The 25,045-nt window shown below is 44.7% G+C and overlaps 1 protein-coding gene across 2 annotated transcripts in view; it reads right to left on the reverse strand.

Moving 5' to 3' along the window:
• glcci1a (glucocorticoid induced 1a) overlaps positions 1–18,676 on the reverse strand; it is a 53,252-nt gene extending 34,576 nt beyond the window's left edge. The window contains exons 1-2 of one of the 2 annotated variants that reach the window (XM_056298362.1): positions 18,382–18,397; positions 17,667–18,284 (exon numbers count right to left, since the gene is read on the reverse strand). In XM_056298362.1, coding sequence (XP_056154337.1) covers positions 17,667–18,069 — 403 coding nt within the window. In that variant the 5' untranslated portion in view covers positions 18,070–18,284; positions 18,382–18,397. Of the gene's footprint in view, positions 1–17,666 lie in introns of both variants that reach the window. The other variant, XM_056298363.1, reaches the window with a different exon arrangement.
• Positions 18,677–25,045: the final 6,369 nt, after the last annotated feature.

Consider the following 25,045-nt stretch of genomic DNA (forward strand, 5'->3'; position numbering starts at 1 on the left):
GGATGTTCCTTGTTTCATCCTGGATAGTGGCCCTGATACTCACTAACCCCCCCATAAATAAATTATATATACACCAAATGGCCAAAACATTAAAACCACAGACAGGTCAGGTAGCAAATGAAAACTTCAGGTCTTGAAGTTAATATGTTAGAAGCAGGAAAAATGAGCAAGCATAAGGATCTGAGCAACTTTGACAAGGACCAAATTATGATGGCTAGATGACTGGGCGAGATAATCTCAAAAACAACAGGTCTTGTGGGGTGGTCCCGGTATGCAGTGGTCAGTGCCTATCAAAAGCGGTCCAAGGAAGACCGGCAACAGGGTCATGGGTGTCCAAGGCTCACTGATGCACATGGGGAGTGAAGGCTAGCTGTCTGGTCCGATCCCATAGAAGAGTTACTATAGCTAAAATTGCTGAAAAAGTTAATGCTGGCTATGATAGACAGGTGTCAGAACACACGGTGCAACTCAACGTGCTGCGTATGGGGCTACCCACATAGCCGCAGACTGGTAAGAGTAGCCATGATGACCCCTGTCCACCACTGAAAGCGCGTACAATGGGCACGTGAGCGTCAGAACTAGACCATGGAGTAATGGAAGAAGGTCGCCTGGTCTGATGAATAATGTTTTCTTTTACATCATGTGGACGGCCAGGTGCGTGTGCGTCATTTACCTAGGGAAGAAATGGCACCAGAATGCACTATGGGAAGAGGGCAAGCCGGCGAAGGCTGTGTGATGCTCTGGGAGATGTTCTGCTGGGAAACCTTGGGTCCTGGCATTCATGTGGATGTTACTTTGACACGTACCACCTACCTACACATTGTTGCAGACCAAGGACACCCCTTCATGGCAACGGTATTCCGTAATGACAGTGGCCTCTTTCAGCAGGATAATGTGCCCTGCCACACTGCAAAAATTGTTCAGGAATGGTTTGAGGAACATGACAAAGAGTGTTGCCCTAGCCTCCAAATTCCACAGGTCTCAATCCGATCAAGCATCTGTGGGATGTGCTGGAAAAACAAATACGATCCATAGAGGCCCCGTCTCGCAACTTAAAGGACTTAAAGGATCCGCTGCTAATGTCTTGTTGCAAGATACCAGATGACACCTTCGAGGTCTTGTTTAGTCCATGTCTCAACAGGTCAGAGCTGTTTTGGTGGCACAAGGAGGTTCTACACAAAATTAGGCAGGTGGTTTTAATGTTTGGCTAATTGGTATATTTATACATCCACCCATTATCCAAGCCACTTAAGTCAAGTCAAGTCAAGTTTATTTATATAGCACATTTAAAACAACCACAGTTGAACCAAAGTGCTGCACAAGCTTAAAATACAATATAAAATAAGCGACACATATGATTGTAAAAATATATGTAAAAAATACAATAAAATAAAGAAATTGAAATGTAAACAATAAAACATAAAAGTATATTTCCACAATAACTCCCTGGACAGGCCGCCCATCCATCATAGGGCTGACACATCAGTATTTAAATAATAACCATTAATTAATAATAATTCCAATAATAATAATCTATAATATATAATAATAATCAATAAATAGTAAATTGTCCCGAGGTGTGAATGTGTTGGCCCTGTGATGGACCGGTGGACTGTCCAGGGTGTCTCCCCACCTGCTGCCCAATGACTGCTGGGATAGGCTACAGCATCCCACGACCACAATTGGGATAAGTGGCTTGGATAATGGCTGGAGCTATATATATATACAATCCACTTAGTCAAGTTTTCATTTTCTCATTTTCTATGAGACAGTACAAGCCTGTTTCATGCTATAAGCAATCATCAGCTGTATATATATATATATATATATATATATATATATATATATATATATATATATATATATACCAAATCTTACCAAATGAGAAAGTTGGTAGTGCACATGCACCAGTAGAAAGGTTTATTTTTAGCTCTGCATACACTTTGCAGATGACTGCTCATTGGCTACTATGAACATATGGAATGACTAATGTACATTCTCAGTATTCCACACTGAAGTAATGAATAGTGCTGCTACTGGACAGAGTGAAGAGCCTTCCTGGGCTACATTAGCACTGTATGTGAATGATGCCTGAAGCAGTTATGCTACCAAATGCAGACATAAGTGATAAGAGCAGTGGTATTCCATTATGTGCCATGGAGGTCTGTGTGTAGGCAGTGATGAACATAACATCTTATCAGTCTATCACTAGGTTGAGTCTTTGGAAAGATGCTGTTGAGAACCCAGACATTTTCCTACCTGTGCCTAGTCTATTCCTGACTGAGGCAAGCTTGCTTGTTTTCTTTTTATGTCTGTTAAGTGAACCACAAGAGAATTACTGCTATGGCAACAGAGCAGAGAGGACACAAAACTCAAAATGGACCGAGTATGAACATCACAGACTTCTGGAGTCCAAGAGGTGGCAAAGGAAACTTTACGTCAAGATCTATACCTAGAAAAGTCCCTCTGTCTCCAAAGTCTGCAATCAGAATGCTATAATGTGTAGATTATGCAGACATTTGTCTCAACTGGACTCTCATGAGTTAAGCCTCACTAAACTATCAATGTTATAACTGAAATTTCATCTGAACAGATTCAAGGTCTGCACTGAAGGCAGTATTGAAAGAGGAAATTTACTGACTATACAAGGCGTTAGTGTTTGGCTGACTGAATAAGGCCTACACCCATCATAGCTCCCCTGCTTCCCGTCTGACCACCTTTCACGTTAATTTGCCATCAAGAGTCTCGTTTTATTCACAACAGCGACCCCGGTGGTTCAGCTGAACGACTCAACTAGATACCGGTGGCCTACAGCTTCCTGTCATTTCATGTCAGGTAACATGGCCCGAGTCTGCGTTGAGAACTACAACATACAACTGTCAATACTCCACTGAAAAAAAGAAAGGGAAGAGAAGGCACACATTCCAGCTTGGGAGGAATGACCTAAGTATTATATCTTTTCCACTGATTTCAATGGTTTTTAGCAGCCCAAAGACTGCTGGGATAGGCTCCAGCATCCCCGCGACCCTGAGAGCAGGATAAGTGGTTTGGATAATGGATGGATGGAAAAATAACTACTTAAATAATGGAAAGAATAAGATAAAATAATGTTTGGTCTGATCCCAGTGGCTATTCTTGAGTCAAGAACTTGCCTTTTAAGTAAAGATTATACACATGGTCACTTATCTGACAACGATGATAGGAAAGCATGTAATAACGTAAGACTGTGGGAGCTATAGATTTTCCTCATCATGCAAGAGAGCAGAAATAATCGCTGTCACTGAATATTTGCACAAAGAGAGCTGAGAAGCTTATCATGGATCATTCTGGGTAAAATGTATTACTTTTTTTTTATACATATATTTTCTTTTCTCCCCAATTGTACTTGGCCAATTACCCCACTCTTCTGAGCTGTACCAGTCGCTGCTCCACCCCCTCTGCCGATCCGGGGAGGGCTGCAGACTACCACATACCTCCTCCCATACATGTGGAGTCACCAGCCGCTTCTTTTCACCTGACAGTGAGGAGTTTCACCAGGGGGACGTAGCGTGTGGGAGGATCACGCTATTCCCCTCAGTCTCCCCCCTGACGAACAGGTGCCCCAACCGACCAGAGGAGGCGCTAGTGCAGCGACCAGGACACATACCCACATCCGGCTTCCCACCCGCAGACACGGCCAGTTGTCTGTAGGGACGCCCGACCAAGCTGGAAGTAACACGGGGATTCGAACTGGCGATCCCCATGTTAAAATGTATTAAATTGCTGAAATGGTAATATACTTAGGATTGAAATTACAATAAGCAAAACTGTTGCGTCTTAGAGGAAAGTGTACAATGGTGTAAAAGTGATGTAGGCAGGCTGCTTTTCTTTTCAGGACGATCCTTCTGCCACGCAACAACAGAGAGGCAATCCAAACCTACTACGGCACTTATAAAGAAACACAGATTTTCAACATGAGCCAGTCATCTCCACACTCAAATGTGAGCTGCGGTGTTGTTTTACAGAGACATTACACCCGTTTTATTTCTGTGTCAAAGTGACCGTGGGGCTCCGCCGTAGGCCACACATCTCATTAAAGATGTAGCCGCATGTCGACGTTACACAGGCCAGCTTGCCAAGTGGACCCTGCAAAAGCGGTGACTGGTCTGTTTGTGCTGCTTATCTGCTATTTCTTGCCAATGCCGGTGTTACACCAAAATCTGTGACCCATCATATTAGGTGACCCGTCCACTAAAAGACTCTTTCAGCCAGGACACGGCACTTAAAAGTAACGTTAAGTTTAAGCAGGAAGTTCAAGATGGTTAAAGGGCAATACCGTCTGCGTTCTTTTCCGGGTTGTTCAAATGGACACCTCCACTCAGCCATTAGCAAAAAGCAGTGACACAGGTTAGCGCTGACCCCCCCCCCCCACACACACACACACATATCCCTGTATGTCAGTTCATCTGGACGCAACGTTTAGTGGGAGAAACGTTTCATCATCATCTAAGTGACCGTCAGCCTCAGCTGACTGCAGGTGCCCCCACCCTTATAAACAGCAGAGCTGCATAGTGACCCAAACAAGCAAAGCTACGTCACAGCCGAAACCAGCAACAGGTTTCATATGCAAACTGCCGAGACCGCTAACTAGAGTTATAACGCTCATGTGTACTATCCACAGAGGGTTGGGGAATAGTTTCAATTACAGCACTGTGAGATAGTGACAGATGTACTCTTAGCCCCCCCCCCCCCCCCGGTTCAGGGATGGTCGTTCCCTCTTAACATAGATGGCCTCTTTGACTCCCCGTTCAAACCAGCATTCCTCCCTATCAAGGATGGTCACGTCCTCCTCCTTCAAGGAGTGTCCACTGGCCTGTAGATGGTGTACACTGTGTAGATGGTGCAGACTGTGTAGATGGTGTACACTGTGTAGATGGTGCAGACTGTGTAGATGGTGTACACTGTGTAGATGGTGTACACTGTGTAGATGGTGCAGACTGTGTAGATGGTGTACACTGTGTAGATGGTGTACACTGTGTAGATGGTGCAGACTGTGTAGATGGTGTACACTGTGTAGATGGTGTAGACTGTGTAGATGGTGCAGACTGTGTAGATGGTGTACACTGTGTAGATGGTGCAGACTGTGTAGATGGTGTAGACTGTGTAGATGGTGTACACTGTGTAGATGGTGTACACTGTGTAGATGGTGCAGACTGTGTAGATGGTGTACACTGTGTAGATGGTGCAGACTGTGTAGATGGTGCAGACTGTGTAGATGGTGTACACTGTGTAGATGGTGTAGACTGTGTAGATGGTGTAGATGGTATACACTGTGTAGATGGTGTACACTGTGTAGATGGTGCAGACTGTGTAGATGGTGTAGACTGTGTAGATGGTGCAGACTGTGTAGATGGTGCAGACTGTGTAGATGGTGCAGACTGTGTAGATGGTGTAGACTGAGTCCTGGCCTGACGTGGTAGCTCCCCTGTGTTGTGCCATCCTCTTCGCTAGTCTGTTTAGTTTCCCCAATGCACAAGTCACGGCAATCCTCCTGGCACTTAACAGCTACGCTATATTGCTCTGTTTGTGCCGGGGGACCCGATCCTTGGGGTGGAGCAACTTCTGGCACAGCGTGTTTTGGGGTTTGAAAGAAACTGTGATGCGGTGTTTGTCGAAGAGTACATCTGTCACCATCATACAATGCTGTGATGACACATGGGCATTATAACTCTAATTAATGGTCACAGCAATTTGCATATGAAACCAATCGCTGGTTTCGGCTGTGACGCAACTGTGCCGGTTTGGGTCGCTACGCCACTCTAATGTTTACAAGGGTGGGGGACACCTGCAGTCGGCTGAGACCGATGAGGTCACTTAGATGATGACGAAACGTTTCTCCCACTAAACCTTGAGTCCAGATGAACTGATTCACCTTTCTGGGATTTCCTTACCTGGATTACTGAGCACGCATCAAGACACACACATGCAGTGGAAGCATGGAGAGTGACGTGAAGCAGCAAGCTACACCAGGTCACACGGGAAGCCTTTCTAGAAGGACTTGGGGAAAATAGCATTTTGATGCAAAACCATAAGTACGTCAACCATATATTTAATTTCTGGATTTGAATACACAGGGAACACGACAGGGAACCACAGAATGATATAAAAACCTCAAAAACACATCAACAAAAAATGCGTCTCAGCCAAACTTCACCCACTGCATAATTTTGAAAGATGCTAAAAAGTGGGCAAGGGGATGAGAGAGGGGGCGGGGGGGGGGTGGATGTGTGAGGCAGGAGTAGCCAAAGATATCTGCGAGAAGGGCTCGGCAAACGTCTACATTTGCTGCCGCACACCCCGTCCGCTCCACCGGCCCACCTTCCGGCACGGTATTGGACACTGCCCCGTGAATACACCCCGACCGCGGATGCACTGCAGACGGAAGGGGCTCCATGACCCAGGCAGAGAGGTGCGGGCCACTGCTCCCCCAGCCATGACTCCAGCCCAGCCCCACTTTGCACCCCGGCCCAATAGACCCAGTTTTCCGGTGGTGCTTCTACAGTCGTGAAAAACACAAGTCGAAACCAGTGTACAAAAATTCAAAATGGGTGTCCGGGTAGTGGAGTGGTCTATTCCGTTATCTACCAACACAGGGATCGCCAGTTCGAGTCCCCGTGTTACCTCTGGCTTGGTTGGGCATCTCTCAAGACACAATTGTTTCTGTCTGTGAGTGGGAAGCCAGATATGGGTATGTGTCCTGGTCGCTGCACTAGCGCCTCCTCTGGTCAGTCGGGGCGCCGGTTCAGGAGGGAGGGGGACTGGGGGGAATAGTGATCCTCCCACATGCTACGTCCCCCTGGTGAAACTCCTCACTGTCAGGTGAAAAGAAGCGGCTGGTGACTCCACATGCATCAGCGGAGGTATGTGGTAGTCTGCAGCCCTCCCCGGATCGGCAGAAGGGGTGGAGCAGTGACCGGGACGGCTCGGAAGAGTGGGGTAATTGGGCAGGTACAATTGGGGAGAAAATAAAAAACAAAAACAAAATAAAACAAAAATAAAACATTAAAAACATTGCAACAAAGTATTCAGATTCTTCAAATAGTTTTATCAATATATATTTTGGTCATAGCTACCAGTTACTTTCAGTAAAAAGCCAGTGCTTGATTTTAAATGATGAGGGCTGGGGACACAAAGGGGAGCTGGCCTGGCAGGTAGGCTGTAAAACAAGAGGTCCACATCAGAGGTGCAATGTGTCATGACATAGGTGCAACACGCACGTTAGACACCACAATGGTGTTATATTTTCATGATATATGACTGTTATACTGACAGCCAATTCAAGTTACTTTAATTGCAAAACTATACTTCAGCCTTCAAACCCAAAATCAACTCAAACAAAAGCAACACAAATGCCAAATGAACAAAATTACACCGTAACAGCAGTCACCCATTAACCAAGGTGGTATGCTAAACCCTGTACCAGCAAATTCATACATATTAAAGACAACTAAAAACAAAGAGGGCCATGGTGGTAGGGGCATGCAGACTCTGTTCGTTCGGGGTACGAGACTGGCTATCAGTGGCTTTCTTGCTTTTCGGGGCAGCTGCAATCGCAAGTTACTAACCTTCTGATATCAAAGCACACGTCGAAGTCTGCCGGTCCAAATGAATGTGTGACAAGTCAAATTCAAAGCAGCTGTTTTGATGACCAGAAGGCACTCGTAATTGTTGACTTCAACAAGATTCATCGACAAGGACTGCTGACACACACACACACACACACACACACACACACACTGACTGCAGGTATCCCCAACCTTATAAACAGTAGTTGCATAACAACCAAAACTGGCTATCTAATACAGGCTTCATATGCAAATTGCCGTGACCAATTAATTCATCATCATCGGCGGTCACTCGGGGTCGAGTATAACCGTCCTCTCTCTGGGACCTAAGGTGGGCGTAGAGGCCGATCCTGGAGCTGCATAATGGGAGGACGCCTGCGAGTGACGGCTTTTTACATGGAGTGGCTGATGCACCGGCAGCCACCACACGGTCCTTGGCAGGGGGTGGCCAGAGCCCAATGGCATGGAGAACCCAAGATGATTGGGGATCGCCCTCTGTTGCAGCCTTCATCCGCCTTCACTGCCGTTGTGACCTGGAGACATCTTCCACCAGTTCCACTGTTGAGGTATTCGTTGGATCGCACTTCATCTGGAACCTCCCCCTTGACTTATCCGCCTTGGGTGACCCTAAGAGGAGCCAAGCTCCGGACGGCATAGCTCCTGGGATCAATGGTACATGGAAGCTTCTCCACCACGACAAGGTGGCGATCCAAGAGAAGAATTAATTAATTAGAGTTAATTAATTAGAGACCATTAATTAGAGATACAATGGCTATTTGTACTATTCAGAGGATTGGGAAATAGCCAGTGGTAGGCTTTCAGGGCCATCAGGGCCTTCTCTGCTGGCCCTGTCAAAATCAAAATCATAATTTTTTCCCCTCCTGAAATGTGTCTGAATTCCATTACTTGTTTTCTCCTGGGGCTGAGCAGGGATTTCCTATGTCATCTAAACGCATCACAGCTCCCTGGATCAGCACTAGTGATATTGCTAGCCTTTCGTTGAAGCCTGAAGCCGCAAACTGATTAAAAGTTTTGAGTGACCATATCATCATTACATTACATTACAGTCATTTAGCCGACGCTTTTATCCAAAGCGACTTACAATGAGTGCATTTAACGTAGGAAATCAGGAGAACTACTAGTCATCAGAGGTCATAAGTGCATCTAAACAAGCATCTAAGAACAAAACCAGTGCTAAAGTAAAAGTTCAAGAAAGAGATTTTTTTTTCTAAATGAGTGAATACAATAAGTGCTAAGAACAAGAAGTAACAGGGTAGTAGTTCTTGAAGAGGTGAGTTTTCAACCTGTGCCGAAAGATGGGAAGCGACTCCGCTGTCCTGACATCAGTGGGGAGTTCATTCCACCACTTTGGGGCCAGGACAGAAAAGAGCCGTGACCGGGTCGATCGGCAGCAAGGGCCTCTGAGCAACGGGGCAATCAGGCGTCCCAAGGCAGCAGAGCAAAGTGGTCAGGCAGGGGTGTAGGGCTTGACCATGGCCTGGAGATAGGAAGGAGCTGTTCCTTTCACTGCCATGTAGGCTAGTAACAGGGTAGTAGTTCTTGAAGATGTGAGTTTTCAACCTGTGCCGAAAGATGGGCAGCGACTCCGCTGTCCTGACATCAGTGGGGAGTTCATTCCACCACTGTGGGGCCAGGACAGAAAAGAGCCGTGACCGGGTCAATCGGCAGCACGGGGCTCTGAGCGACAGGGCAACCAGGCGTCCCGAGGCAGCAGAGCGAAGTGGTCGGGCGGGGGTGTAGGGTATGACCATGGCCTGGAGATAAGAAGGAGCTGTTCCTTTCACTGCCCTGTAGGCTAGCACCAGAGTCTTAAACTGGATGCGAGCAGCTACTGGGGGCCAGTTGAACACCAGACGAGCTGCAGCTTTCTGGAAAAGCTCCAGAGGTCTGATGGCTGAAGCCGGGGCACCATCCCCTCCCTCTAGGTGAGGGAGGGTGCAGAGGGTGGGATAGTGCAAGCAGCACTAACCGGGTGGTGAGAAAAGGAGGCTCTGATGTCGTTTACCTTCTTGTCAAAGAAGTTAGCGAAGTCATCAGGGAGAAGGGTGGAAGTAGGAGGAGGAGATGGGGGTTGAAGAAGTGTAGAGAAGGTTTCAAAGAGTTTCTTAGGATTAGAGGCAGAGGATAGGATTTTAGAGCGATAGAAGGCAGGCTTAGCAGCAGAAAGAGAGGAGGAGAAAGTGGAAAGAAGAGACTGGAAGTTGAGAAGGTCCTCTGGGAGTTTGCCTTTTCTCCATTTGCGCTCTGCCACTCTCAGGCTCCGTCTGTCAGTATGTACTGAGTCGGTCAACCAAGGGGCAGTTGGAGTTGGGCGTGCAGGCCTGGAGGTGAGGGGACAGAGAGTATCCAGAGAAGAGGAGAGGGTAGAGAGAAGAAGATCAGTAGCAGTGTCAGGGGGTAGGAGAGAGAAAGATTCAGGTGTAGGGAGGATAGAGGTAACAGAGGAAGAAAGATCAGTGGCGGAGAGAGAGTGGAGGTGTCTACGGGTGGAAACCACGTGGGTAGGGGAAGGGGCTGAGGGGGGTGAAGAGAGGGAGAGAGAGTAGGACATGAAATAGTGGTCAGAGAGCTGGAGGGGAGTAACAGAGAGTTTGGAAATACGACAGTGTCTAGTAAAGATGAGGTCCAGCTGGTTGCCAGCCTTGTGGGTAGCAGCAGAGGGTGAGAGGTGAAGGTCAAAGGAGGAGAGGAAAGAGAGAAGAGGATCTAGCTTGTTAGTGTGGATGTTGAAGTCACCGAGAAGGATAAGTGCAGATTCATCAACCGGGAAGTGCGAGACAAGTGTGTCAAGCTCCTCCAGAAACTCACCAAGGGGGCCTTGTGGGCGGTACACAACCACGATAGTGAGTTTGAGTGGATAAGAGACAGTAACAGCATGAAATTCAAAAGAGGACGGAGAAAATTGTGGAATGGAAACAAGAGAGTATTTCCATTTCAGGGAGATGAGGAGCCCAGTACCACCACTCCGCCTCCCAGCTCTGGGAGTGTGAGAAGAAGAGTACACATCAGGTAGAGCTGCGGGTGTGGTAGTGTTTTCTGGCACGATCCAGGTCTCAGTTAGAGCAAGAACGTTGAGGGAGAGCAAGGATGCGTAGCCTGAGATAAACTCAGCTTTCGGCACTGTAGACTGGCAATTCCAGAGCCCTCCCGTCAACCCTTGCTCAACATGAGTGGAGAGAGTGGGATAGATGAGATTGGTAGGGTCACAGCACCTAGGAGTGACCGCACATCTATGCCAGCCCCAGGAAGAGGAAAGGACAGGAATGCGAAGGAAACACATAGTCTATACTAGGTACACAAAATACAGATGACTGACCGGATCTAAAAAGAGCAGTCCATGCTTGACAAAGTCTTGGCTTGAAAAGTCGCGCTTGCCTTTATTACTCTAGCCTTCATTCAACCTACGCTTGTTTGCCTGGTGCTTGGAAGCTTTCTAAGTAGCAGCAGTGATTTAAAGAACACTGATTGCTAATTGTCTGCCATGAGTGCAGGCCACACCCTGTCCACTTAACACCCAATTGGCCAAAGAGGTACACTGAAAATAGGCTTATTGCCCAGAAACTGAACACATATGTAAAACTCTATCAAACCTCACACAATACTATTAAAACTGCAAACAGAAAGTTACCAAGGAATATATTTATAAGCTAAAAAGATAACTAAGTCAAAACAGCTAGGCAACAAGAAATATTTAAGGACATACTTGGTGAAAAACAGCTACAGCTAGAATAAGTAAATAAGACAAGTAAGTAAATAGAATAAGACAGCTACAGCTAGAATAACATCCCACTAGGAACCAGCAGCAGATGTATAGAGAAAAGGACTAATACTCAAGCAGCTGGAATAATACTAATAGCAACTTGTTAAGCAAGAAAGATGATACTTACTCTATACTAGATGAACCAGCAATTCAGAATCACTCCAGAAGTTAAAATGCACTCATCAGCTGAGCAAATCATCAGCTGATCAAATTTGACAGAACAGTCTAGGGGCCCTGCAATGTATGGGTGCTAGCCTCGATGTTGTCATACACTTTCAGCTTGAGGCTATCGCAGGTTGTGAGCAAACCAAGCACAATGGCCGCTGCATTCAGAACTAATGACAATCTTGTTGTCGATCTACTTGGTGTTTTTTAAGAATCTGGTAGGACTGTCAGCATTTCTTATACGCTCTCGCAAATGGACTAAATTAACGGATGAATTTTGTGAGAGAAGGCTGCCATGAGTCTCTCAAGTGAGGTGGAACTTAAAACTCTAGGCTGGTGTGCACATTTTTCATATTGAATTGAAGGCGGTGCACTGATAATATTGTGATTATACTTTACTGATCACAGAAAGTTTAAGTCAGTTGAATCAGTTCAAATAGAGTTACAATGGCCATGTGTACAATTCACAGAGGATTGGGGAATAGTTTCAATCACAGCATTGTAAGATGGCGACAGATGTTCTCTTAGGCCACACCTCTGTTCAGGGATGGGCATTCCCTCTACGTATACTAGATGGCCTCTTTGACTCCCTGTTCAACCCAGCATTCCTTCCTACCAAAGATGTGCACATCCTCATCCTTGAAAGAGTGGCCACTGGCCTGTGTAAACAATGTAGTTCATATGAAATTACAACACAACCCCACCCTTAACAATAAGACCACCCTTAACACTGACCAAGTGTGTCTGCTCCTGAAATTGTGTCTTCAGTCCACGTACTTCACATACAGGGGGCAGTACTACAGGCATAAGCATGGGTGTGCTATGGGTTCCAAAGTTTCACCTATAGTGGCCAACTTGTATATGGAGGAAGTGGAAAAGAGGGGCCTGATGTCCTATCCAGGGACACCACCTAGCCATTGGTTCAGATTCATGGACAACACCTACGTTAAAATTAAATTTCAGGACATACCAGATTTCACCGACCACATTAACTCCATATCAAGTTCACCAGGGAGGATGTGAAAATTTCCTTACCTGGGTTATTGAGCATGCATGAAGACACTGCATTTTTAGTTCCAGTCCCAAGCCCGGATAAATGGGGAGGGTTGCGTCAGGAAGGGCATCCGGTGTAAACCCTTTGCCAAATCAAATATGTGGATCATAAATCAGATTTCCATAACGGCTTGGTTAAGGCCCGGGTTACCAACAACCGCTACCACTACTGTTGGCCAATAGGGTGCTGGTGGCAACTATACAACTGTTGAGCAAAGGAGAAGGAGAAGAGGAAGGCATGCCCAGAGGTAGCGGGACAGGAGGAAGGGTGAGAGTGTGGAGGTGATAATCGGAACTTTGAATTATTATTATTATTATTTGCCCTATGACTGGTAAAGGGAGAGAGCTGCCTAATATGATGGAGAGAAGGAAGGTAGATATACTGTGTGTGCAAGAGATCAGGTGGAAGGGGAGTAAGGCCAGGAGCGTCAGAGGTGGGTTCAAACTCTTCCACCATGGTGCGGATGGGAGGATAAATGGGGTAGGGGTAATTCTGAAGGAAGAGTACGTCAAGAGTGTGATGGTGGTAAAGACAGTGTCGGACAGAGTGATGACTATGAAGTGGAAATGGAAGGTGTGATGATGAAATTTGTCAGCGCATATGCCCCACAAGTTGGGTGTGAGATGGGAGAGAGAAAAAGAGCTCTAGAGTGAGTTGAATGAAGTGGTAGAGAGTGTACCCAAGGAGGAGAGAGTGGTGACTGGGGCGGACTTCAATGAGCATGTTGGTGAAGGGAACAGAGGTGATGAGGAGGTGAAGGGGAGGTAGGGTGTCAAGGAGAGGAATGTGGAAGGACAGATCGTGGCGGAGTTTACGAAAAGGATGGAAATGGCTGTGGTGAATACAAATTTCAAGAAGAGGGAGGAACATAGGGTGACGTATAAGAATGGAGGACGGTGCACACAGGTGGACTATATCTTACGCAGGAGGCACGATCTGAAAGAGATTGGACACTGCAAGGTGGTGACAGGAGAGATCATATCTTGGCATCAATGGATGGTGGTCTGCAGGATGACTTTGGAGATCAAGAAGAGGAAGAGAGTGAAGGCTGAGCCAAGGATCAAATGGTGGAAATTGAAGAGGGAAGATCGTTGTGTGGTGTTCAGGGAGGAGTTAAGACAGGCACTGGGTGGTAGTGAAAAGTTGCTGGATGGCTGGGGAATCGCTGCAGAACTAATGAGGGAGACAGCTAGGAAGGTACTTGGTACATCATCTGGACAGAGGAAGGAAGACAAGGAGACTTGATGGTGGAATGAGGGAGTACAGTGAAGTATACAGAGGAAGAGGTTGGCAAAGAAGAAGTGGGATAGTCATAGAGATGCAGAAAGTAGACAGGAGTACAAGGAGATGCGGCGTAAAGTGAAGAGAGAGGTGGAGAAGGCAAAGTTGAAGGCATATGGCGAGTGTACGAGAGGTTGGACACTAAGGAAAGAGAAAAGGCCTTGATTGGCTAGACAGAGGGACCAAACTGGTAAGTATGTGCATCAGGTTAGGGTGATCAAGGATAGAGATGGAAATGTGCTGACAAGCGAGGCAAGTGTGTTGAGAAGGTGGAAGGAGAACTTTGAGTGGCTGATGAATGAAGAAAATGGGAGAGAAAGTTGGATGATGTGGGGATAGTGAATAAGGAAGTGCGGTGGATTAGCAAGGAGGAAGTGAAGGCAGCTATGAAGAAGATGAAGATTAGAAATGGTTGGTCCAGATGCCATACCTGTGGAGGCATGGATATGTTTAGGAGAGATGGCAGTCGAGTTTTTAACTAGATTGTTTAACATAATCTTGGAAAGTGAAAGGATGCCTGAGGAGTGGAGAAGATGCATACTGGTTCCAATTTTGAAGAATAAGGGTGATGTGCAGAGCTGCAGTAACTACAGAGATATAAAGTTGATCAGCCACAGCATGAACATATGGGAAAGAGTAATAGAAGCTAGGTTAAGAGGAGAGGTGATGATCAGTGAGCAGCAGTATTGTTTCATGCCTCGAAAGAGCACCACAGATGTGATGTTTGCTTTGAGAATGTTGATGGAGAAGTATAGAGAGGGTCAGGAGGTACATTGTGTCTTTGTGGATTTAGAGAAAGCATATGCCAGGTTGCCGAAACGTATATGAGGGGTGCAGGATATGTACGAGGGAAGTGTGACAGTGGTGAGGTGTGCGGTTGGAATGACCGATGGGTTGAATGTGGAGGTGGGATTACATCAAGGATCGGCTCTGAGCCCTTTCTTGTTTGCAATGGTGATGGACAGGGTGACAGACGACATCAGGCACGAGTCTACGTGGACTATGATGTTCGCGAATGACATTGTGATATGCAGTGACAGTAGGGTGCAGGTTGAGGAGAGCCTGGAGAGGTTGAGGTATGCACTGGAGAGAAGAGGAATAAGAATAAGTCAGTAGGAGCAAAATGGAATACATACGCATTAACGAGTGGGAGGTTAGTGGAACGGTGAGGATGAAAGCAGTAGAGGTGACGAAGGTGTATGAGTTTAAATACTTGGGGTCAATTGTTCAAAGTAACGGGGAGTGCAGAAGAAAGGTGATGAAGTGAGTGCAGGCATGGTGGAGTGGATGTGGAGAAGAGTGCCAGGAGTGATTTGTGACAGAAGGGTACCAGCAAGAGTTAAAGGGAATTTTTACAAGATGGTTGTGAGACCAGCTATGTTGTATGGTTTGGAGATGGTGGCACTGATGAAAAGACATGAGGCGAAGCTGGAGGTGGCATAGCTGAAGATGCTAAGATTTTTGTAGGGAGTGACGAAGGACATGGTTAGCAGTGAGTATATTAGAGGGACAGCTCAGGTTGGCCGGTTTGGAGACAAAGCAAGAGAGGCAAGATTGAGATGGTTTGGACATGTGTGGAGGCGAGATGATGGGTATATTGGGAGAAGGACGCTGAAGATGGAGCTGCCAGGCAAGAGTAGAAGAAGGCCAAAGGGGAGGTTTATGGATGTGGTGAGGGAGGACATGCAGGTGGCTGGAGTGACAGAGGAAGACGCAGAGGACAGGAAGAGATGGAAACAGATGATCTACTGTGGTGGCCCCTAACGGGAGCAGCTGAAAGTAGTAGTAGTAGTAGTAGTAGCTGTTGTGTCTGTTGGGTCAGCTCCTTTGCCCCCACTACTGTTTGGTTTTATGTGATGTCATGCTAGCAGATAGCCTTCCCTCCTTGACCAATCAGCATTAGTTATGCACATCAACCTGTTTGAACAATTGATGCACTGTTGAGATTTTAGAGGTGTGTATGTATGCAACACTGCAAGCCTTTGTCAGCCACAGTTACCCAGAAAACCCCATCTCCACACTGCTGTGTGAGGGCGTTTACATGTACCTATGCAGAAGCATGACCTGGCCTTTAGGTGTCCCTGTCTGCCTTATGTCTGGCATGATGTCATTAACTCATAGTCTTAAAAGGTTGCGTGATGGGCTGTCGTACTAGCTGATCTTGTTATCTTACCATTAGCCAAATGAGAGAAAGAGTGCAGTCCTGACAGGCAATTAAAGAAATAAACAATCATTCCATTACTCCGTCGAATGACACCCCCTCCCACCCCTGCCATACTTTGGATATGAGTGATTATAGAATCAACTGACACCAACAAAGACTGCACAATATAAGTAATTGTAATCTAAGTTCTTTCATGGAGTTCTATGTTTGGAAAGATACTAATTTGTTAGTTCGAAAAGTAATGACTGCTGTTAGAATTCCAAAGTCTCTTGATATTTCATTTTAGGACGTTGTCCTTATTGATTTGTAATAGGTTCTACTTAGGCCCCCATAGCTGTCAGAATTGCTGAGGTGCTTACTCAGCTTCAAGCATTTGGCTAAGTTATATGACATTTGCCGTCTGGGCACGGTGAAAAGTCACAGCGGTCTGTCGGATCTGCACTACACTTAGCTATCATGGGAACTTACCAAAACATGAAGAATCTGCATTGCAGAAGAATCTACAACATAGAGAAATCTTTATGAGGGTTCAGTACAAGAGTGTCCTTCCTTGTCCATTCTACCCTACCGTACCTCAGCAATTTAAGACACTTCCTGATCAGTAAAAAGAAACCTGAAAAAAAAAATGCATAGTGCATATCGCCTTTCACGCAGAAAATGTGGGAGCGACGTGAATGATGAAGCCGCTTTGGTATTTTGGGGAGGACGGCTGGTTATCAAAAGTACTCTAGTAGGTGTTGGTACGTCTGCAAGGACACCCCATTATCCACCATAAAGAAACCACAGGCGTTGTCTCATATCCACCTAATATTTGCAGGTTTGCAGGACAGCATCATGTATGTATGTTATGACAATAGGCTACTTGCAAGGGGTGGTGGTGGGTGGGGGGGGGTGTAGTGTTTATGTCCGAGAGGCGCTTCTGCTAGGCCCCAATGTTGCCATAGACGCAGCACTCTCCGATGACCGACAAAACCCCTCCCTTTCAGATGATAGTCCACAGCTAAGGATGTGGTAAGCAACGATGCTGTCGGCGTGCGTGACGCCACGAACCTGGAGGGATGCTGCGGACCGGATCGCGCGTGTCATGTGGATGACAACAGCGGCGTTTACCTCCGGCTGGCTTGGCGCAAGCCTACAGTAGCTGCATCATCACCATCCGTATCAGCGCTTCTGCACGGAACCAAAACAACATCCGTAACAGTTGCAATGAAGCGCCGCCTCGAAAAGAAGCCGCTGTCATCGGAACGACACACATACCGCAAACAAGAAAACGGAATTGACCCTATCACGGTGTGCAAGGCAGTGGAAATCGTCATTTGCATTTAAAAAAAAAATTTTTTTTTGAAACGTCGCAAAAAAAAAAAAAGCCCTGGAGTTGAAATGTGCAGCAGTTATTGCAGCCGCGTTATCGATGCTTTTTTTTTTTGCATTAACACCCCCCCCCCCACATACACACCACCACCACCACCACCACCACCACTCAGCCATGAATCTGACCCATTTAGCGAGCTAGTCCGCTAGCCTAGCATCGGGCTACCCGAACGGGGACGGACGCAGGAAGACAAACTAAATAAATAAGGCCAACGGGGAGCCCCTTCACGCCTGGGTGGAGGTTACCTCTGCAGGCGGCCGGCTCTGGCGAGCGCTGGTCGTCCGGCGGAGAGACCCTGTGTCCAACCACCAGCCTGCACTCCGGGCCGTCTCCCCCCGGGCTCGCAAGCGGTAGCTGCGTAGGGCTGACGGGACTGGAGCCACGGGACGTCGCCGGTGCTGTGTTGTTTCCGACCGAGGAGGAGGAGGAGGAGGAGGAGGAGCGGGTTGGGCTGTGCTGATTTCCACGCAAGAGCTGGAACGGTACCGTGGCACGGAGAGGCTGCAACCGGACCGCGGTGCTGTTGTTGCTCCAAGCTGAAGAAGAGGAGGAGGAGGAGGAGGAGGAGGAGGATGAGGAGGAGGCGGAGGGAGATCCGTCTCCGCTCTGTTTAACCCGCTGCTGACTCGATGATGTTGACGCTGACATGATCGCCGAAGCGGAGTCCGACAAGTTGATGGACGCTGGTGTGAACTGTGGGGTGGGGTGGGGGGGGGGGGAGAGGAGGCGGGGGGGGGCAGCGCTCAGTTCTGCGGGGCGGCTCACTTCCTGTGCGCTGCTGGACCCCAACAGAGTTTGTTCACAGCTGTGAAACTGGGTTCAATCCTCGACGGCGGCTTCCTTACATGATGTTCCGGCGAGTCCTGCAAAGTTAAACATGTCCTCAAGTTATTCAGACCGTCATTACAACGCCGACGACGTCAAAACCACTTCCGCTTGAAACCAAACGTTACCACTAACTTGACAGCGGTCCTTTCGCGTGGCCCTCCACACCTTTGACTTCGTAACACCTCCACAGTTTACGGCGTTGACATAACCGAGTGACAGGCGGGGGGCGGGATCGTGTCGCCAGAGGAGCTCTCTGATTGGCTCGCAAGCATTACTTCCTGGAAACGTTCATTGGCTATTATGTAAGCAGTCGCCAATAGATTATACGAGGTTGGCTGCTGGTTGAAATTATGATTTACACTGGAAGAAGGTTTGGTTATCCGCCCGTCTAAAGCTCCCTCCTCTTCATCCTGCCAGCTAACCGCCTTCCCCCTGCCCCTAAACACCCCCCCCCACTCCAACTCCCTCCCCCCAAATGCCCAGAATCATCTGAAATGCCGAGAAAAGCGGTTTTTAGCCATTTTTAGAAAATGCATCTTTTGCATAATTATGCATAATTGTTTTAATTTTATGGTCCTCTCTGGAACAATACCTGCCACCTCCCCAAAAAAATGAGGATCATAAATGCATTTGTGCAAAAACGCATATATTTTGCATAATGCCAAAACATTTCTAAGTCCCAGAAAAAAAAATGTTATAGGTGAAAAAATCAAAGATGCTCAGAATCATCTGAAATGCCGAGAAAAGTGGTTTTAGCCATTTTTTATAAAAATTCATATTTTGTATATTTATGCATAATTAATTATGCATAATTTTAATTAATTTTCTGCTATTTCTTTTTATAGGTGCCCCTGACCATCCCCAATAACCTCCAACAAGAATCAAGGCCCCAAGTGCTTTAGTTTGGCCGTTTATAGACTCTCACACAGACACACACCAGACACACATTGTGAAAATACAGGAGTAGATTACTTTATTTGGGTGATTCTTCAATTTTGGGGCACTTTCGGCTTTTAAGATTCTGAAAAAATAAAAAATAAATTTCTCGAATCTGTTTTTTTTCCTTTTTCAAAAGCTCTTTTAATTGGTCTGGAACAAATATCTTAGCCTAGCTGTTGATCGTCCTACAAAATAAGTGTGATATAGCTTGTTTGCATATGACGCGGGAACTGTAGGTGGAGGGCAGGGGTGATTTCTAGATAGGAAGCACTATCACAAACTCTCAAAATGCCGGTTGCTCACATCGATTAAACCGCACCTCCTGAGTCCTGCCCTCCATCTGAATCTCGCGCGTCATCAGAATCACATGACTGCAAACAAGCTGCAGTGATGTTTTTTTTTCAAAGTTGTAACAGCAAAATGAGTTGGTAATGACACGTGATGGTAATTTGGAGAAAAAGCTGTCTAAGTCTTAGACTTGCTAACCTAGCTTGTTAGCTAGCATACGACGCACAATGACTTATATGTGAATAAAGTGAAACTTAGTTCAGAACTAAAATCCTCAGTAACTTGTTCGGTAATGACTTGTAATAACCATCCTGTCAGGTCAGGACATGTAAACTTTCACGTTACTACATGTGTAATAACCATCCTGTCAGGTCAGGACATGTAAACCTTCACATTACTACATGTGTAATAACCATCCTGTCAGGTCATGACATGTAAACCTTCCCGTTACTACATGTGTAATAACCATCCTGTCAGGTCAGGACATATACACCGTCACATGACTTACATGTGTAATAACCATCCTGCCAGCCAGATCAGGACATATAAACCTTCACATTACTACATGTGTAATAACCATCCTGTCAGATCAGGACATATAAACCTTCACATTACTACATTTGTAATAACCATCCTGTCAGATCAGGACATATAAACCTTCACATTACTACATTTGTAATAACCATCCTGTCAGATCAGGACATATAAACATTCACATTACTACATTTGTACTAACCATCCTGTCAGATCGGGACATATACACCTTCACATGACTTACATGTGTAATAACAATCCTGTCAGATCAGGACATATAAACCTTCACATGACTTACATGTGTAATAACCATCCTGTCAGATCAGGACATATAAACCTTCATATGACTTACATGTGTAATAACCATCCTGTCAGATCAGGACATATAAACCTTCACATTACCTACATTTGTAATAACCATCCTGTCAGATCAGGACATATAAACCTTCACATGACTTACATGTGTAATAACCATCCTGTCAGATCAGGACATATAAACCTTCACATGACTTACATTTGTAATAACCATCCTGCCAGATCAGGACATATAAACCTTCACATGACTTACATGTGTAATAATCATCCTGTCAGATCAGGACATATAAACCTTCACATGACTTACATGTGTAATAACCATCCTGTCAGATGAGGACATATAAACCTTCACATTACTTACATGTGTAATAACCATCCTGTCAGATCAGGACATATAAACCTTCACATCACTTACATGTGTAATAACTATCCTGTCAGATCAGGACATATAAACCTTCACATGACTTACATGTGTAATAACCATCCTGTCAGATCAGGACATATAAACCTTCACATTACTACATTTGTAATAACCATCCTGTCAGATCAGGACATATAAACCTTCACATTACTACATTTGTAATAACCATCCAGTCAGATCAGAACATATAAACCTTCACATTACTACATGTGTAATAACCATCCTGTCAGATCAGGACATATAAACCTTCACATGACTTACATGTGTAATAACCATCCTGTCAGATCAGGACATATAAACCTTCACATTACTACATTTGTAATAACCATCCTGTCAGATCAGAACATATAAACCTTCACATTACTACATGTGTAATAACTATCCTGTCAGATCAGGACATATAAACCTTCACATGACTTACATGTGTAATAACCATCCTGTCAGATCAGGACATATAAACCTTCACATTACTACATTTGTAATAACCATCCTGTCAGATCAGGACATATAAACCTTCATATGACTTACATGTGTAATAACCATCCTGTCAGATCAGGACATATAAACCTTCACATTACCTACATTTGTAATAACCATCCTGTCAGATCAGGACATATAAACCTTCACATGACTTACATGTGTAATAACCATCCTGTCAGATCAGGACATATAAACCTTCACATGACTTACATTTGTAATAACCATCCTGCCAGATCAGGACATATAAACCTTCACATGACTTACATGTGTAATAATCATCCTGTCAGATCAGGACATATAAACCTTCACATGACTTACATGTGTAATAACCATCCTGTCAGATGAGGACATATAAACCTTCACATTACTTACATTTGTAATAACCATCCTGTCAGATCAGGACATATAAACCTTCACATCACTTACATGTGTAATAACTATCCTGTCAGATCAGGACATATAAACCTTCACATGACTTACATGTGTAATAACCATCCTGTCAGATCAGGACATATAAACCTTCACATTACTACATTTGTAATAACCATCCTGTCAGATCAGGACATATAAACCTTCACATTACTACATTTGTAATAACCATCCAGTAAGATCAGAACATATAAACCTTCACATTACTACATGTGTAATAACCATCCTGTCAGATCAGGACATATAAACCTTCACATGACTTACATGTGTAATAACCATCCTGTCAGATCAGGACATATAAACCTTCACATTACTACATTTGTAATAACCATCCTGTCAGATCAGAACATATAAACCTTCACATTACTACATGTGTAATAACTATCCTGTCAGATCAGGACATATAAACCTTCACATGACTTACATGTGTAATAACCATCCTGTCAGATCAGGACATATAAACCTTCACATTACTACATTTGTAATAACCATCCTGTCAGATCAGGACATATAAACCTTCACATTACTACATTTGTAATAACCATCCAGTCAGATCAGAACATATAAACCTTCACATTACTACATGTGTAATAACCATCCTGTCAGATCAGGACATATAAACCTTCACATGACTTACATGTGTAATAACCATCCTGCCAGATCAGGACATATAAACCTTCACATGACTTACATGTGTAATAACCATCCTGTCAGATCAGGACATATAAACCTTCACATGACTTACATGTGTAATAACCATCCTGTCAGATCAGGACATATAAACCTTCACATTACTACATGTGTAATAACCATCCTGTCAGATCAGGACATATAAACCTTCACATTACTACATTTGTACTAACCATCCTGTCAGATCAGGACGTATAAACCTTCACATTACTACATGTGTAATAACCATCCTGTCAGATCAGGACATATAAACCTCAACATTACTACATGTGTAATAACCATCCTGTCAGATCAGGACATATAAACCTTCACATTACTACATGTGTAATAACCATCCTGTCAGATCAGCACATATAAACATTCACATTACATGTGTAATAACCATCCTGTCAGATCAGGATATATAAATCTTCACATTACATTTGTGCATACGAAAAAGTGACGCTTCCGCCATAACTGCTCACGTGCCTATGGCACTTGTTTCCATGGCAACCACATTGTTGTTGTTTGAAATAACGTTGTCGCTCTAAAATGGTGGGTATGATGTAATGACACATGTATGAGGGACAGCGATATTTCACTATAAAAATGTGCAAATTGCACTCATATAAACCATATGAATTTGAAATATATCTTTTTAAATTATTATGAGAAAATGCAAAGTAAAGCTTTAATGAATTTCACCATTTGTATGACTTTATTATAGAGGGGAAGTTAAAAAGTCTGGGTTGGGGACAAGCCCACAACAGTTAAATTCTGGCACATTTGAATTTTCAGCATACTGAGAAAGTATTAAAACGTCATCAATGAGACACAAATCTGTTCTTCATAGCTAACACAACCTAACTAACCAATACTTTTTGTTCCCCTTGAAAATCTACCCTGGGGACACAGAAGCCCCTTAACTGAAGAATCCCCCATTTATAGAAATTGGGGACGACATTGTTATCTGTGGATAAATGTATCTTCTGCATTATCAATAGTAACACGGCATGGTTCTCACTAGTTGTAGGTAAAATGTTCAATAAATAAATGCGATCACTAGAAACGTTAAAACATCTTGCATTAAACACAGCTTGGGCACAGTCCGGAGTCAAGTCACATTCAAATTAGTTCGGAGTGAAAATCAAATTGAAAGTTCTGTACAATTAACTGCAAAAATGAAAGAGCGGACACATTGTAAACATCACAAGACACTTTCACGATGGAGACATGGATATTTTTAATAGGGATCTATAAACTTGTCACATGAACAATGTTTGTTCCTTAAGTATCATTGAAAAGTTATTCACGTATCAAAGGCACAGCAGGGCCAAGTTTACTGTATGTATTGATGCATGAACAATTAAATAAAATTTACAGTGTTTATAGACAAATAAAAGGTGCAAATACTTGGCAGACTTCCTAACTTAAATATGCATTTCCTGTTCTCTTGAAACAACACAGATCATGTACCGTGTGCACTGCTTGCTACAAATATAAAAGATTTGAAACAGCTGAAATGAAAAAGGCGCAGCATCATCCACAGCCATATCTAATACACCTCGTACGTCTCAGACAAGGATCCCCACCCGCCCGAGCAGAACTGACACACATCTGTGGCAAACGCAAATCATACAGCCCTGCATGAAAAGATGAAACTGAACCAAAAACCAAACAAAAAACCTATTTAAAGAAAAACAGAAAATCCAAGCGGTGTGACAGAAACGGTTCAGCTATATGTTCACCAGCTGTGACGTACTTGGTGTTGCCCTGTACAGTAAGTGATTCTCAAACACATGACAAAACAAACACAGAAAGCAGTATTCCACCAAATGACCTCACTTTTCACAGAATACCACGTCACTTCAGCCCACGTGCAACCATGTCTGAGAGGAAGAGGCTAGGCCCGGAGAGCTCTTCATCACAAAAACGTAAAAAGCGGGGGATAAGTCTCAAGGTGTTCATATTTTTCCCCCAACAAAATGTGAAACACCAACACTGTACTGTGTTTTATCACTCTGCAAAATGTGTACCGAATAAGCTCATGACACACAACTATCGATTCTTTAGTTTTATGAGTTTCCAATTAACTGATCGGGGATGCTTTTTGATCAGACGGACCAGAACACTTTGACTCCTCTAAGTCCTCCAGTCAGTGAGTGCTTGTCTAAACTGTTGTCTTCTCAAGAGGAAGGGCACGTTAGGGTCAGAACTTGATAGGAAATATCTAGGCAGGCAAAAACACTACATTTCAAAAACACACAACCATATAGTTTGTGGCAGGAAGTGCTTTGGCAAGCTCCCCCCGCCACTCCGCAGCAGGAGCGATGCGGCGCTCCTGCAACGTCATTACTCTGGATAACCCCCCATATTTCAAACATGTCTGTTGTTTAATTACAGGCTGGACCGGTCATTTGCATTCTTTTGCAAACCACATCATCGCTGCGTTTGAGTTTTTTCTTCTTTTTTTTTTTTGTGGATCTGTCAGTTTAGTCCTGCAACAGTCCAAAAACCTCTTCCACAGACCTTTACCTATTTGCTAGCACACAAGCAAAGTGTCAAACATGAACTAAGAAACCACACTGAGACTCAAACATGGATGAGAAAAATATTCACCACTGAACGTGGGTCTGTTACCACACAAAATGAAATACAGACATAAAAATACAGCATAGTGCCACTAGAGAAAAATAAACTACTACAGTACTATGTGTGTGT

Source organism: Lampris incognitus, chromosome 18 (assembly GCF_029633865.1).
Source record: "Lampris incognitus isolate fLamInc1 chromosome 18, fLamInc1.hap2, whole genome shotgun sequence".
Taxonomy (NCBI): domain Eukaryota; kingdom Metazoa; phylum Chordata; class Actinopteri; order Lampriformes; family Lampridae; genus Lampris; species Lampris incognitus.